At 41.8% G+C, this 16,886-nt stretch overlaps 1 protein-coding gene across 1 annotated transcript in view; it reads right to left on the bottom strand.

Moving 5' to 3' along the window:
* Nucleotides 1–874: 874 nt before the first annotated feature.
* Nucleotides 875–16,886, bottom strand: part of LOC126546948 (uncharacterized) — a 42,972-nt gene continuing 26,960 nt past the window's right edge. Inside the window, exon 7 of the mRNA XM_050194668.3 lies at nucleotides 875–15,231. Within this exon, the coding sequence (XP_050050625.2) occupies nucleotides 15,129–15,231 (103 nt within the window). The 3' untranslated portion in view covers nucleotides 875–15,128. The remainder of the gene's footprint in view (nucleotides 15,232–16,886) is intronic.

The following is a 16,886-nucleotide window of genomic DNA, read 5'->3' as shown; positions in this document are numbered from 1 at the left end:
TACCACGGCTCTACCAATAATAGTATATGGCAGGAGATGGCTGGAGATGGAATGTCATGCTTAGGTAGCATGTGTTTGATTTGATCACATGTGCATGCATTTTTTTAGACATTTGCGAGTTTCTGCAGCATATTAATGTGGCTCACTGCCAAATTATGTGTAGTGTCATGACGTAGTAGTAAAACAACGAATGTCACTTTAAGCCAATGTTTTGACAAGGGCTTTTTTTTGTTGGGGCAGCAAAAAGTTGCTACCCTGACGAAGACGAGTCTCCTTGTTGGAACGTTGGCTTAAAGAGACATTTCTTGTTTGACTACTCATCATTTCAAGTCTCCATTTTCTTTTGAACTTGTATTCTTTGTGCAGTAGTACACAGGAGCAAGGCATAGTAGGTAGGACGCCATGCAAGTGCTATGTGTGTTCAACCTGATCACACAGGGGAACAGCTTTTTAGACATTTACTAGTGTTTGCACACCCAGCACGTGACTCGCTGTCTAACTGCCTGTTGTGAACAGTATAAGAACTGTGCGCACTGCACACATTGCACTGTCACATTGGCGCATCCACAACTGTTGTTGGAGCAGTACAGCTTGCCGAGTCAGGGTTTTGAGGAAGGCAGTTGATTGTTACGAGTACCAGACACTTAAGGTGGTGGTGCAATTATCATGGCTCCTCCATTCAACCTGGTATGCTCTATGAGCAGAGTACCAACACTGGTGCAGGATCAAATGCCTCCACGTTACTGGGCATTTGATGCTATAGAATTAATGCACAGGTTGGCGAGATGAGACAGATAGCGTGAATTACTCCATTTTCTGAATTAACCCTGTAGGACCCAAGCACAGTTCCACAATCATACCAGGAAAATTGGAAGAAGAAGAAGAAGAACTTTATTGTAGAATAATACGCTCAATGGGTGGAGCCCCTAGACAAGGGCCCCACTGGCTTCTGCGCGCCGTCTTGCTTGTCGGATGATGGCCCTTTGGACCTCTTCCTGCGAGCTGGACAGTGCTGCCTCCCATTGTGTATGCTCCGTAATTTCTGTGTTTGTCTTTTGTGGATATGCCGTGCATGCCCATGAGATGTGGTCTAAGGTTGGCGTGGCTCCGCACCATAGACATGTGTCCGTATATCTTTCCGGATGAATTTTATGGAGAATGTGCAGGTTGTTATATGTATAGGTTTGCAGCTTTCTCCATATAACCTGTTCTTCCTTACTGAGATTCTTATCTGGGGGTGGTAGCTTCATTCTATTTCCTCTGTGATAGTTTAAAATTGCAGAGTAGTTCTGGTCAATCGGGATCGGGTCGTCAGAGGCGTCCTGTGAGCACCCTTGGGGTGTAGCATGCGCACGAGCTACTCTGTCAGCCTCTTCGTTTCCCCCGATTCCCTCATGACCGGGTACCCATAAAAGGTGAAATCTGGCTCGGGGTTTTATATCTTGTATAATCCTATAGGCTTCGGTGCATACTCGTCCCCTGAGGTAGCTTTTGCATGCCGCTTGACAGTCTGATAGGATGGTTATTTGTTGTTGGTTTGGTTCCGTCGCTTTGATAGCAAGGGCTATTGTGATTTCTTCTGCTTCCTTGAAAACTTGTTCACCGTTATTTCCAGCCATGGAGAGTACATCTGTTATTTGAGCTATACTTATTTAGTATAGGTAATTAAATATGTCTTTTTTTTAACTGTTACCAACTGAAAATTCACTCCTGCATATACTTAATGCAAAGTCCAAGTTACATTTTTTTTTCCATGCCTAAATCAGCATTTTGAGGCACCAAACTCAGCGTAGCATATATGAATGGTGGGCATTACAGGGTTAACAAGGGTCATATAAACAAGCTCTTACTGTTAAGGCTTAATAGTCCATTTTTTTTACAGTTGACATTGTAATCGCGGTGTTGCAGGATGTTAAAGAAACTTGCTAATAAATGCATATTATTATATTAAATTCACACAGATGCCTTGGCGGAGGGGGAGGCTGCCTATATGACAAGCTAGCAGTGTCCTATAATGACAGCACCATTGTTCTCTCAATTATACTTGCAGATGGTACAGTCAGAAATGCTTCTAAGACCACTTGGAACAAAACACACCCACTACACTGAAAGCCTGCGACTGCCACCGCATTTCATAATAAACATATAAAACTGGATGAGTACCAGCCTGCTTAATGCAAGTTGCACTGTAGAGTTTTGCACTGACGCCTCCTCTGGGGTGTGGTGTCCATCAGGAACCACAGAAGGGGCAGCCATAATTTCTCACTTTTGACCGAGAACCATATGGCTCCCCATCTGTCTTTAAAGAGTTGGGCTACTTGGAATTTAGACAAAGACATATTCCAGCGCATAAGACAAAACGAGAAGAGGTGCAGAGACAAAAGGACCACCTTTCGGACCACCTTTCGGACCACCTTTTGTGTTGTCCTTTTGTCTCTGCATCTTTTTTTTTTTTTGCTTACACGCTAGAGCATGTCTTTGTCCCCATCTGTCATCCATTCTCACAGCACTCATACTTGGCTCACTGGTGTACACTGCACAAAACAGTGGAAACATTGTGCATCATATCAATACCGTACTCATTTTTTTTTTTTTTACAAAGCATGTTCTTTATTATGGTGAAAATATACCTGTTATGCACTCAACACATCAGAAATGATGACATCAAGGACTCGTTTACAAAACATGACTAGATATACAACAATACAGCATGAACAACCAACACAGCATCTTTATATAAAAGTCATCGATTAGCCACAGCTCACAGTATCCGGTACTTTCCTCATAGTAAATTACATGCAATTCGCAACACAGCAGTCCGATATTTTTCACGTGAACTGAAATGAAAGCTTAAAAATCAATCGGGTTTTGCTACAGTTTGCACATGTAATCCAATCCATAAGTGCCATAGAATATGTAATTGCAATGAAATTTGCAAATTTCATTAGATGGAGGCATGATATGTGCATATAATCCCAGGTGACGAAATACACTAGACTTATTAGGAGTGGTATCTAGGGCAGAACGCTAATGCTCAGTTCACCTGCAGTTTGCACAAGCATAATGCAACATTCTGTTTTTGCCCCAATTTCACATGGCAAGCTCAATCACCATGTAACATAACTTTGCCGGGTGATTGACCAAAACGCAACCAAAAATTAATGCGAGATGACATTTCAAAACTATGTGTCAATGCTTAAGCACAATCCGCAAGGCTTTCAGTGCCAATTTGTGACCATGAATGAAACTTGGAAACACCATTACACACACAGTGATCGGCACCTGACAAAAGTGTGCGATAAAGGTGAACTTCGTTTTGTCAGCTGGGAAGGTGACAACCAGTTCTTGGCGATCTTTAAGAAATTTATTGACTACTTATTGGAGGGTCAGGTGATAAATAAAGAATATTGTGCAATACTTCCGAACAGCTTGGTTGAAGAGCTGCAAATAAATCAGCTGAAATCCAAGAAAAAAGAAGTCTTTCCTAAAGATAATGGCCTGGCTCGCAGTTGCAATGGAAAAATTGTACTAATCCAGGTCTGCATTGTTACCATGATCCCCCATTTTCTTCTGATTTGCCTCCATGCAACTTCTTTGTATTTCCAAACCTCAAAATCTGGCTTCGGGAAAGACATGTTGAGACAATGAGGTCACTGCAAGTCCTTGAGACTAACTACTTTTCTGAGATAAAAAAACTGTAATACCACTGGACAAAGAGTGTGGAGCTCCAAGGTGACCATATTGAAAAGTAAAAAGCAATTTTGTGGGGAAAATATGATTCTATTGTGTTTTTACATTGCTTATTGAACAAACATCCTACACAACAGAAAATTAGTAAGAAATTATGCATGAATTGACCTGTTTTTGTCTGTACATATTTATTGCAGCAGTCACTGCACTTTTTAAGTTCCGTTCCTGTAGGAGTACATGTTGCATCAACCCTATGTCATAGCATGCAAGACAACTCCCACTCTACACTTTAAGAAATCTAGCATTTGTGAAAGAAGCAGGATGTGCCACTGATGTAGCAAGAAATGAAAAAACACGAACAAAACAATTTCGTTGTTTTGTGCACTGTGCACGCAGTCTACTTTGGGATGCAATATATGAGCACGACTAGGCACATAAATACTTTATTTATGCGCTGCTGTGTTCTGCTATTGTATCACTTTTTTCCTAGGCCTGTCTACCATTCCGGGATACTACAAAACACGGTTATTCTCAAGGGATGTGAACAGTTAGCACTAAAGGTCTGCACAACAATCAAGTTTATACAGCTCCCATTTTTTTCTGCTTTTTGTTGGAACACACTGAAATTGGGTTCCAAACATTACACCACACTTGCTTGTGTATACGCAAGGCCGCACCTTATGCTATGATTTCAAGGGTATTTTTGTCTTGATCACATGTACAGAGATGATAGTCACTTTGATAGTCTGTTTCTGTTGTAGTTCTTTTGAGATTCCACAAAACTATGCACTATGGATTTTAGCTCACTCGGGAAACAAGCATCAGGGTACTCTTGCAGAAAACAGCCAATATATATGCTATGAATGCAAGCGAGCTACCATATTACATTACATATAACACAACTTCAAATGACCAACGTATACTCGGTGCAAAATTTATATTGCAATAAATCACAACTTTTATGTTCACCACTGCAAGCAGACAGAGTCTTCTCACATTCCATCACTGGCAGGTTGCCCAATTATGTAGTATGTTACACATGTATATGTAGAGTGCAAGGCAAGCTGAAACCTTGAGCACTTAGTGCTGACTTTTACAATGCCTAGTTACATAATGCACGTTGTCTGATATCTCTAGCTTTCTAGTACATTTAGTTTTATGACAAAGAGAAAGGCTAATTAAGCAATTAGCATGACAATTGCACAGACAGCTATAAGTCTTGACATTTTAAAATGATATGAGAAACATACATAGGATATATTTTGCATAAGTGAGCAAACAGATGCTACTTCCCGTTACTGCCGACCACACAGAAGGAAGAAATTAACAATTTACAACCTGCACATATTTGCCATCCTTGGCAAGCTTAAAGTTACCAGATTTTATCCCACGCACAGTCCACAAAAGGAAGAATTTCAACAAAGAACACAGGTTCAGCTGGCTCACTCAAGGGTAATACTAATGCGCAAATACTGTAAAATACACAAGAAAGTGGCAGAAAACGGCAATTTTAAACTTTTTTTCCCCGAGGAAGCTTTTTAGTTTGGTCCCATCTGTGCTTCAATGCTGTGACCTTGAAAGACCAGTTCTGCAAGTATACATCAACATGAAATTCCTGCGACAGACTGGCACATGTGCACGGTAGTATTCACTTTATGCTGGCTAAGTCTGTTACGGCTCATCACTGCTATTTGTCTGTGCCAGAGGCCAGCATGCACAGGCCGAAACTTCTGTCTTTCAGAAGCACATCTCTGGCAAGGCACACCTGCACTTGCCAGTTTGCGAAAGCCCTTTTGTAGCTCTTTTGCATGCCACACGGAAAGCTGGCCCCCCGAGTGCACCTGGAGAGGTATATGCAAGGTGGAATGCAGGACAATGAGAATTTCTATGCTCAAGGGCTTGCGTACGGAATTCACACAGAAGTAGTGGTATTGTTTCATTTGCCCTCTGACAAATGTTGGCTCCAATGCCCTCTGCAGTTGTACAACCTAATTATCCCTGTTGCACAGTTACTACTGTCATTAAATTGCTCTACTCTCTGCAGCCATTCTAAAGCTAACTGAAGAGAGCATCGCGACTTTTCATCCCTTAAGCTTTGTTGACCTTTCCCATGATTTGCATTCACAATAATAGACCCTGCCACTTCTCCTACCTGAAGATTGTTTAAATACTGAGGGCGCCTAGAGTACGCATATACAGCCTCACAAAATCACGACCAGACGTCAACACAGGTGTGAACTGCACTAGCACAGCAACCTCTACAACACCCTTTCCCAGTGCAAAGGGTTCACACAGGACACTTAATGTAGCAAAGCTAACACCTACACACAATTTCATGCTATAAAACTACACCTGCACAAAGGTACCACTGCTGTGCAACTGAAATCCACATAATCCGTCAAGACTGACACCCAGTCCGATGCACCTACGGTAACCTTGTTGGCAATTGCTGCACGCACATACACTACAGGCACAAAGAATTACTGCTTACAACACAACACTTTAAATGGAGTGTGCCAGTACACCACGATGTTCTTCTAGCACAGCTCGCATAACAGCTTGTTTGTGGTTGATCTTGGCGAGAGGAAAGAGCTTGCACACTTTTAACAGACTACTCCTTCTCAAAATTTCACTACAGCCTAACATAAATCCAAGCAAGCAGGACTTGTATTTGTAGCATACTTAAAGGGGCCCTGAACCAATTTTTATCGAAATGGAGAAAGGCATTTGAAGTGAAAATAGGCTATTTCAGAAATGCTTTGCCGCAAAAAGTACTTCAATGCATTCAGCAGAAGCGGAGTCATTGGCAATCAAACACTGCCTCCTCTGTGCTCCAGTTCCTTCTTCAATGCCTTGTATTGCGAAAGGTACGGCGTAGTGGGGCATGCCCACAATGCTCTGCCTTCTACATGTCACCGTGGCGCGCTGTTCAAATTTCATTTTGGATGGTAACATAGACGCCACGACTTCCGCCTTGGTAGTGCATCCGATGAGAGTGCGTACGAAATAGTGCATCTATAAGAGAGTGAGGACAGGGCCTTCTGTTGAAAAGACAGCGTTTGAGAAAAAGGCGACTTCGTGATCCACTTGCGAGCTCCACGCACCGCGCACGACAGCAAAACTTGGCCGAAATGTTCACAGCAGCGTATGCTACCCGCAGACTATGTTATTTCACCAAGCCCGAGGAGTGGTTCAGGGCTCCTTTAATGCAGTTATGGCTAACATAATGGTGACAGGACTGTAGTAAATTTTCTAAAAAGGGAAACAAAGACAGAGAGGGAAACTGCACTATGGAAAAGAAGCCTACGAAAAATTACTTCACGGGACTACAATTTCAAAAGACAATACGAACCAAACATGTTATTAAGAGAAAAAGTAAAATGAAAGTTAAAAAAAGAATACTGCTACCACACTTTGAAATCACAATTATAAGGTTTTACTTTCCGAAACCACGATTTGATTATGAGGCACGGCGTACTGCGGTACTCCGGAATAATTTGGACCACCTAAATCTTTAACTTTAAATAATTTAACTTGCACCTAAACCTAAGTGTGCGGTTGTTCTTGCACTTTGCAACTTTGAAATCAAAATTTATTTAGTTAATAATGAAAACAATAACAGATGCCACGCTTTTGAAGAAGCTTGCCCTTGAAGCTGGAAGCCACAACCACGGCCATTATGCCAAGTGCTTTAGGGATGCTAAGCAGAAACCATTCAGCGTCATGTGTGTTTCTTATCTGACAGCATTCATTAGACTTGCATGGCCAGAAAAGCTAAGTGCCGCACACTTTTTTAGCTAGAACAGAATGCACTACCAAGAGAAGTGTACAAAATAATGTAAAACCTTTTCCTGGCCCTAACATTTCCGATAGGACGTGCATCCTTCATGTTTGCTGTTATAGTTAACTTCATGGAGGCAAGACCATAGTAAAATTCAGCTGAGCTGCCCTGTTAGTGTGACAAAATGTATTCGTGAATATTCTAGCCACTTAAGTATCTGTTCACTAATTTGTTGGTCAGATCAATGAAATCAGATATTGCTGTTTTGTCGAATATGGCAATTGCTTTGCGATAAGCTGGGTACTGCCTGTATAAGAGTGGCACAGTAGAAGCTTGCATAGCAAAGCAGTCCCAACACCACACGCATGTATTAGGGGCTACAATCAATAGAACGAAATACTGGAGCAAGGTTCTAGACTATGTTTCTCATACTTTCAAAAATTCTCAATTCAAGGGCTAGCACCACCTTCAAGATGCATTTTATGTCAACTGCTGAAGCTTGGAATAAGGCTGTATTAAAAAACAGACTATGCATATTTCAGAGACTACAGAATGATAACCCAAAGTGGGAGCCTTCAATGTATGCTGCATTGATAAGTAGCAAAAGAAAAAAAAAAAGGGAAATCTTATTTATAAACGAAATTTTGAGCAGCACAACTTAAGTGCTGCTGTGTGTACAAGGGCAGGCACAGTTATGTTTGTAGAGAGGAGTGCCAGCATGCATAAAGAATAAATTTAAATGCAGAATCTAGCTACATTGTTCCAGTAATTTGTACAAGGCAGTAGAATAACCATTCTTGCCAATCCTGGTACTGTTCACATCATGAACGGCAAAAGAAAAGAATACTGCTAGTACAGTATCAACTAAGTATGAGTCAGGTATGTCACTACAGCTGTAGTTGATTGAAAATACGTTTTTTGGAGCACCAACTACTACAGACGCCTTGCATTGCCACTGCATGGGACTCTTATATTTGGTCATATGGGTGTGCCAGCATGAGTGGCCTTGTGTTTTGAAAGGCTGGTTGCAGAACAGCAAGTTTTGGAAGTCGCCCGAGCGTGAAAGGGTACAGTACAAAATTGATCACGCACAAAACATGCAATAGTTGAAACATTTGTGATTTCATGGCTGACAAAAGAGCCTGATGCACGTTGCTTTCCCATCAAGGAATGTACCTACACAGCCCGGATCCATGTAGCAAGATATAAACAATAATTTGACCGCATCTTTCACTTCTGGAGCATTTCCCATGATGCTAGTGCATGTTCTCCCATCCAATCGGCTTTGCTTCGTGCTTGACTGTCTCGTCTGCCACCTCAGCATACTGCACTGATATTGTGGCTAACCAAGAAAGCTGTGAAGGTTCCTTCAGAAACTTGTATGCTACACTGTGCACATACAATACGGCACACTCTCAAAGGTCACTCTCAGAGCTGTATCAATGAAACTACAAACTTGACAGTTAAAAAAAAATTAGCAAGCATCATAATCTGGTTAACAGCTATGGCAAATCAGCTAAATCGTTTAAAAGCAACTGCATTTCCAAGTACTGCCACTTGTTCTATGTACTGCTTTTCCATTCTAATGTGTAAAATTTATCATGTTTTGCTATGTAGTTCATAGTACTTAACTGATACAATTGGTGGTTCAGTTGATTCCAAGTTGTTTTTCTTCTTGTTTGCAATTGTGCAATTTAGTGCATAAGCTTTTAAGTACTAGCCTAAATGCTGAAAAGGCTTGTGTCCACACACAGACAAGCTCTGCACCCTGATGAAACCCAAACAGTGTTTTAACACCCAATGATGGTGCACTTAATTTTTTTCATCTTGGCATACTTTCTTGGTAAATGTGCCGTGCTGGACTTTCTGACAGTGGTATGCACACTGCACATGGCTGTTGCTAGCAATGCATTTTGGCTTCACACAAGGCCACCCATGGATCAAAGTGCACAGTGGCACCACCCAATTTTAGTTGCAGCAAACTGTGTATGGCAAAGTGTCTATACATAAATATCATTCTTCATATTCTATTATAGGGTAACGAAAAGAATAACATGATCTCGCATGGCACATTCTCAGCAGCTCCCATGTTAAAGGGCCCCTCATTAGGTCTGGCCATTTTGTACTGACAAATGCAGTGCATACAATGCGTACTGATGATCGTGCCTGCAAAGTATTACACCATTACGTGCCAAATGCCCAGTGCCCTTCTCCTTGCTTGCGCTGCGCCCCCACCTGGAGAGTCGACGTCACTTTCTCAAGCGCACCTACGTAGTTCACAGTGCTGCGACGTCACTCCCAGTCACACGTGACTGAGAATTATTCAAGGCAACAGCAGTTATATGTTCTCATGCTTCAAGAGGCAAATTAAAGTTCGGAGCAATAATAAAACCTATGAACCAAATGTCTGCGTGTCTTTGTTTTACTTTTGTACTGTAGCAAGAGAGATGTACTTCCGTTTCGTCTGTTTGTTCCCATGTCGTGCAGTCGCGCACGTAGACAACGAAACTATGCCATTTTCTACAGTGTTCCAACGTACGATCATGCTCTGTGATCTGCTTGTGTCTGCCTCAGTGTTCGTGTAGCACCGACTTATACCGCTAATCAGGAGTTCTCATCCACAGCGTGCAAAATTGTGCGCTGTGCGAAACAAGACAAACGCAATAGCTCATGTGCACGACCGTGACCAGAAGTGCACCATGCAGCAAGAAAAGTGAAAAAAAGAAGGCTGTGGCCTGTGACGTATGTGTCACACGTGATCCTCCAGCTCCAGTATGGGAGAACACAGGGAAGGAATTTTGCTTGCGGAGACTAGATTGGGGCAAATGGAGAGAGTGTCTATGTTGGTGGTGACGCTCACCTCCTGAAATCATGGGTTCGTGGCACATGAAAGAATTTTATCTTGACTATTAATGAACAAATTTGAAAAATTATTGTGGTAGAACGCTCCCTAGAGGGCACGTAACAACTTCCAGCATATAACCAAAATTTGCTACGCAGCCTGGTGAGGGGCCCTTTAAACTGTGCTCTCGTGTCTAATTGAGTGTCATAATCTACATTCAACATATAAGAAACCAAGAATAAAAATAAGGCACATGTCATAAAAAAAGCAAGATGGGATAGATATAACTACATGTTAAGGATTCACACAATAGTTAGTGAAAACAGAAAGAGTATAAAAACGAGGCAATATAGTTTTTTCTCATAATGGCTAGTGTAGAGTTCCACAAACACAAACCAATATTACCAGGCATTCTTTTTATACGGAACGCTTTATTTTAAAAGAAACTGTCGCATCTAGGCCCCTGCCATTAATTCAGATACGCTACGTGACTAGGCGGACATTAGCATTTAAAAAAATTGACAATAATTTTGCTAATTACCTAAGATGTGCTAATTAAGTTCTTAATTACTCACTTTAGGGCACACATATTTGCAAAATTGGAGCAAAGGAATAGCGAACTCATGCATGCTAAGCAGAAATCTTAAAGCCATCACCACTTTTGTGAGATCCATCCACAAAATCTGCTAAAGAATGCCTCGGCGTTCCAGGTAAGATAATTCGAACTTTTGGAGGCACGCTTTTAGGAAACTTAACTGCAATGCCCATGTATATCGTAGCACAGTTTAAAGTCGTAGATCTCAAAAGTGTTGCTAGTTATAGGATTTCTGCTATGCAGAAATGACTTCACTACTTTTTGGCTTCAATTTCACAAGTACATGTGTTCTAAAATGAGTAGTTAAAAAGTTCATTAGCACATTTTTGATAATTCACGAAATTATAGGAGAAATTTCTTGCTGGTAATGCCTACTATCTACAAAAATGGCAGGGGTCTAGATAAGACTGCTTCTTCAAGAAAAGAAAAAAAAAAGAAAAAGGAAGTATTTCGCATAAAAGGGAACACTGGTAGGTTTGAATCATTTCTGAGAAGGAACATTAAAACATATATACAGATGAGCAACTTTAACAATACGTACAGCTGATTTTTTTTTCACAAAGGACACCTTGATCAGTGACATTTTAAGAACTTAAATGTTATAGGGACATTTAAGGAAAATATCAAGTTGGGCTAGATTGATGAAGTATTCGTCCAGAAGTCTATCATTGTGTTTTGTGCACCCATATATAACTTCGTTGTGTAGAAAACTGCCGCCGCAGGTCCCGCTTCTGCTCCTAAATTTGAACAGCCCACGGCAAAATGGCGTAGTTGATGTAATCTCCATGTGGCCTCCCTCTATGCTGCTGTTGTCTTTTAGAAACTATTTATTTAGCTCTATATACAAAGCATACTGCTTGGTGACTGCAGGTGTTCTGCTTGCATGAATCACTCTGTGGATCTTGTGTTCAGGATGCCGGATACAGTTACTTGAGCCTAAGGGCCAGAGTGGGCAAAGGTGGTTGCCGTCTCAGAGGTGGCAGTTCATTCATTCAAATAACTTTGAGTGCCCTGCAATTTGGTGGCATGGGCTGGACCCCGCCTAGGTTTCGGCCAAGGGTTTTAAACAAAAAAAGTGATGCCACTTACAGCGGGCATTGGCAGGACATAGCAGCCACTCTCTGTGAATCAGCAGTGCCGATCTCAAACATGAGTGGTACCACTGTCCACAGCAGGTGGCGGTGCTCCCATTTTCCATCTGTTATTTTCTCACTCACGAAAAGCTCTGTTTTGATTATGAATGATGAATTCGTTATTACAGAAGCCTATCTTTCAATGCAGCTTACTTAATATTTTCCCTTAGTGTCCCTTTAAACGCATGAGCAAAAGTTCAGACAAAAAATTTTTTTATGACAGTTAAGTGCCACAATTTCAAAGCACTCTCAAGCCCAATTCACTACACTTCAATAAACTGCTATCATAGGTGATAAGAAAGCAAAGATCCAGATTATTTCAAGTTACAAGCTACTAGTTTTACATACATTGAAGTAAACTTGTCTAGTTTGATTTTCACACTCGTATGAGTAGACTGTTGACCTTCACAAAGCTAAGAGACGTAGTAGTGGAAATGTTTCTCCCTACACAATGGTCTCGAAGGGGCCCAGAATGGTCTATTACTATGTAGGAGGACTGTGGCCTTAGTAATGCTGCTACATGGTTATGAGAGAAGCCCAGTATGGCAGTTGCCATGGTACTACTACAGGTATGCATCTGCAGAAATTACAAGAGTACATACATCAACCCTAATAGATGTTTACCTTTCTTCCCTTCACGACACCGAAAGACAAGAATGGGTTGTCATTGTATGTTTCAGTTGACTTGCATACGAGTTGAAACATTCTTTTCAATTTGTAAGTTCTCGTAACTTAAAAATAAAAACATCAACATATTCTAGTGTACTAAATATGGCAACACTAAAGCACCAACATCTAATCACCAACCTTTTTGTCAGAAACCAGAAATTACAAAGGGCTATGGTACTTTGAGTACAGAGTCAACTCCCACCAGTGCTGAAGTCGTGCAAGAAGACGAGCTGAAGCCGTGCCAGAAGACGGCTGCACCATCTTATACACTGCAATCATACCTCTAGCACCCATACACCCAACAGGTCAGGTTTTAGAGAATTGCAAATGTTACAGTTAACTGTTGCAGCTGGCTAATGTATGTATACCCTGCTGTATCACAACTTTTCCAGTAACCACCCGTTTAAGCTTTCGGAGCAAGAAGTGCTAACAACTTGCCTGCTATGCTTTTTTTCTTTTTTTGGCAGAAAGTTTCTTTTTTTATCTCACCAAGTAACACTTGTGTGTGCAGGTACTCATACACCTTACCTTTGTGTTTGCCTTCTAAGCCTTTTACTTTTACTATTCAGTGGTGCAGCAAGAAGATGGAAGTTGGAAAACTGACCGTAGCAAATTTATGCAGCAGAGAATGCTAGATGGTTGAGGCCCAATGTTCACAAATGGAGCAATGCACTTTTGCTGCAGATGCAATGTGTAGGCATGCAGGGCCAGAATTTACTTAATTCCCTAATGGCAACTTTCTCTGAGTACTGAAAGATGGGCTGCTACCTGCAAAAAAAAATGAAAAATATTTTTCTGAAAAAAAAAAAATACAATGGCCATGTCACCTGAAAATTTTGAAAGGTACTGTTGAATATCAAAAGAACCATGTGCCTCAAGCCTTGCAATGTTGAGCCTTGTACCAGGCTAGCCCTGGCCACACAAAGAATTTGCAATGTGTGGGTTCGGTAGCCGGAAAGTGTCTTTACGGTTTCACTATGACACAAGACATGGTTATAATGGAACAACCGTGGAGGAAATTGCTAAGTGGAAAGCTCTGGGAGCAGTACAGATAGGCACATCATTTTATTCATGTGCTATTATGCCCCAGTACTCAATACCTTGCACACAGGGAAATGTTCTGGAAAATATGGCTGCATACTGTCTTAACAGATAGACTCCTTATGAATATAAAAAGTAAAGCAGATCACAGTAATATCCTTAACACCTCAGTGTATTCCAGGTCCATTAGACCCAACAAGTATTAACCTTTTTTTCTTTACTTTGCTTGATCTATTACTTTTTCTCAGAGCACACTGTATGAAATGTTGTGGGCAATGGGGGCTTTAGGGTGATATACTGAAAAGGCCAACAGTACCTGAAACAAAGAAAACCACAATGAACTTATGGTGCTTTTGAGAAAACGCACAGCCTATGAAGCCCAAATTCAAAACTTCTGCATATTGGTGCGCAATGTTCTGCTGGTTCAGCTAAGGCAGTGGCTGTTTTTCCTTTCACATAATTCACTAATAGATGCACAAGATTATGCTTACTACCCTCAGAAGTGATAACCAATGTTACTCCTGACCGTGGCAACAAATATAAAACACATGACTGAATGGCGAGTGTTGTGTGAACTGTGGTCACATATTAACAGCAGACTGGTGGATGACACATTATGGCACCTATAGAACCGATACTGCATTACATAAGGCTCACTATGCCATGAGCTTAGAAGAAATGAAGGTAGTGAGAATGGGTAATATCTGCCACGATGGTTAGGACCAGCATGGCCTAACACTCTCAAGGCATCATACACATTTTTACACACAGATCTGCACTCAAACACAGAAGGGAATGCAGTCACAGCTGTAGCTCAATTAGTGGTGCACTGCACGTGACGTACAATGCAGCTTTTAAACAATTTACCTGCAATGTAACAGCAATAAAAATCAACGTTTTCGCTCACATAAGTCACCAAAAAGCCCCTCTGTTTTCCTTGGTATTAACTACTGCTGGCCTTTTAAGGACACACCGATAAAGCAACCCTTTCCACCAAGAATCAATTAGTGACAAGCTGGGTGATACAAAACAAGCACAGGAGGGGCAATGCAGTTCACATATAACTTTTAGGCTAAGCAGAGCATATTCACATCCTCAGAATTTGACAAGGATGACTATGCTTCAAATCAAAGTTGCACTGCATCAGGCTAGTCAAATAACTTTGGACCCACTGTGCTAGCCTGGCGAACTGTTGGCTACTGTGCTCATGCAAATAGTACAACCACAGTGTGATGTTCAAACAAGATGAACCCAAGCATAACCGCAAGCAGTATGTGCCAATGCACACACACATAAACACACAAACAGGCACACACACAAGAAAAATACAGTAGACAGTCCTCAACAGGTGCACCTGTCTAGATGGTGCACAGATGGTCATCTAGAAGCACCTGAGGGTTCTTTCAGGGCATCTACGGTCATCTGTTCAATTTCTGAGATCAGCTGTTCTGTTTCCATGTCAAAGCCTCCAATCTGGACACTGCAGAGAATGACAGTAAGACACATACCACTTAAAAATGACCTAAAGAATATACAAGTGCCCTGAAACCTATGCCTCATTTGCAAGCAAGCACTGCTGCCCATCCTATATGGTGACAAATTAAAAATGTCATGATGGAAACAGACACTACTGTAATATCGCAACAGACAGTTCACCTAAAATCTAGAGCAAACCGTGCGAAAAGAGGGTGTGGGCTAACTTTTGATGCACAACAAAGAACAACTGGGGAAAAAACAAAAACAAAATACATTGAAGCCAAAGGTTGTGAAGGTTATATGCCCTTGTTCAGTCTTCGTCAAGATTTTCAAAAGAACAGTCAATATCACTGTTGAACAAAATATTGATGACCTTGTCACGCACATGGTCAGACATGTAGTTGGCAGGCAAGTGAAAGGGGATTGTTCAGCATTGTTCGCTTACCTCCCATGGTATACCTAGCTTCTGCCAAGGTCACCATGCACAGCAGCAAAGTGGGATGGACCAAATATGACTGTCCGTCCCAGTCAGCCCTGTTCTTTATCTCTGACAGTAGCTAACTGACCCCGTTTTTGGTGAAATCACCACTGGTGGCGGTGGCAGCTGCACCAGCCCTCCCCTCCCCCCCAGGGCACTAGGATTTCGAGAAATGGGCTATCTTTTGCCATTTTGGAAAAAACAGCAAATCATACCAAAATCCGGGGTGGCTTTCTTTTAGGAGGAACGGAATCGCTCGACATATTACGGCACAATTTTGGCAGAAGTGCTGGCACAGGCATAATTGGCATCTGAGGTAGTTGGCACAAACGTTTGGCTTCGTACCCAGCGCATCCTGCCCCTCACAATGAGGTCATGGCGTCTAAGCACTTTTACATGTTACTCATGTGCATACACTAATAAAACTCCTATTAAAATAAAATAAGGAGATTGCCCAGGAGAGACAAGTTTTAATGGCTGGCCACAGGGTCTGCTAACTTCCTTTCAGTTTGCAAGACTAATTATTAATTAAATTCTGGAGATTTATGTGCCAAAACTACAATCTAAATTTGAGGCGAGCTGTAGTGGGAGACACCAGATTAATTTTGTCCGCCTGGGGTTCTTCAATGTGCACTTAAATCTAAGTACACAAGTATTTTGCATTTCGCCCCTATCAAAATGCGGTTGCTGTGGCCAGGACTGAACCTGCGACCTTGAGCTCAGTAATGCAACGCCACAGCCATTAAGCTACCATGCGAGATAGAGTTTGCATATGCATACAGTTAAGTGTAACACGCATGCAGAGGTAAGAACCTCTGCATGCTTGTTGCACCTAGTTGTATGCACAACAGATCCACTGTGCATCAGCTTATGGATGGCAATGCCAAAAAACAACCAACACTTCCACCGCTGAGACAAATCTCCTGAACACTGTAATGACAAAAAGATGGAGGACGCTTAAGCTTTGCCTTTAAGAGTGGAACGCGATAGCATTCAAAGATCCCCCCCCCCCCCCCCCGCCCTCAACTGCTTCTCACGCTTCCCGACAACTGAAGCGCAGTGTTTACCAGGAAACGCTGGCCGCGAACGCTATGGACAAAGGCGGGCTTTTTGGTAAAAACGCGGCCTCTTGCGTGGGCCACGATGCGGCAGAAGAGAGCACCATCTGGAGGTATTGCAAG

This window comes from Dermacentor andersoni, chromosome 1 (genome assembly GCF_023375885.2).
Source record: "Dermacentor andersoni chromosome 1, qqDerAnde1_hic_scaffold, whole genome shotgun sequence".
Classification (NCBI taxonomy): domain Eukaryota; kingdom Metazoa; phylum Arthropoda; class Arachnida; order Ixodida; family Ixodidae; genus Dermacentor; species Dermacentor andersoni.
This window is presented reverse-complemented; position numbering and strand designations above follow the sequence as displayed.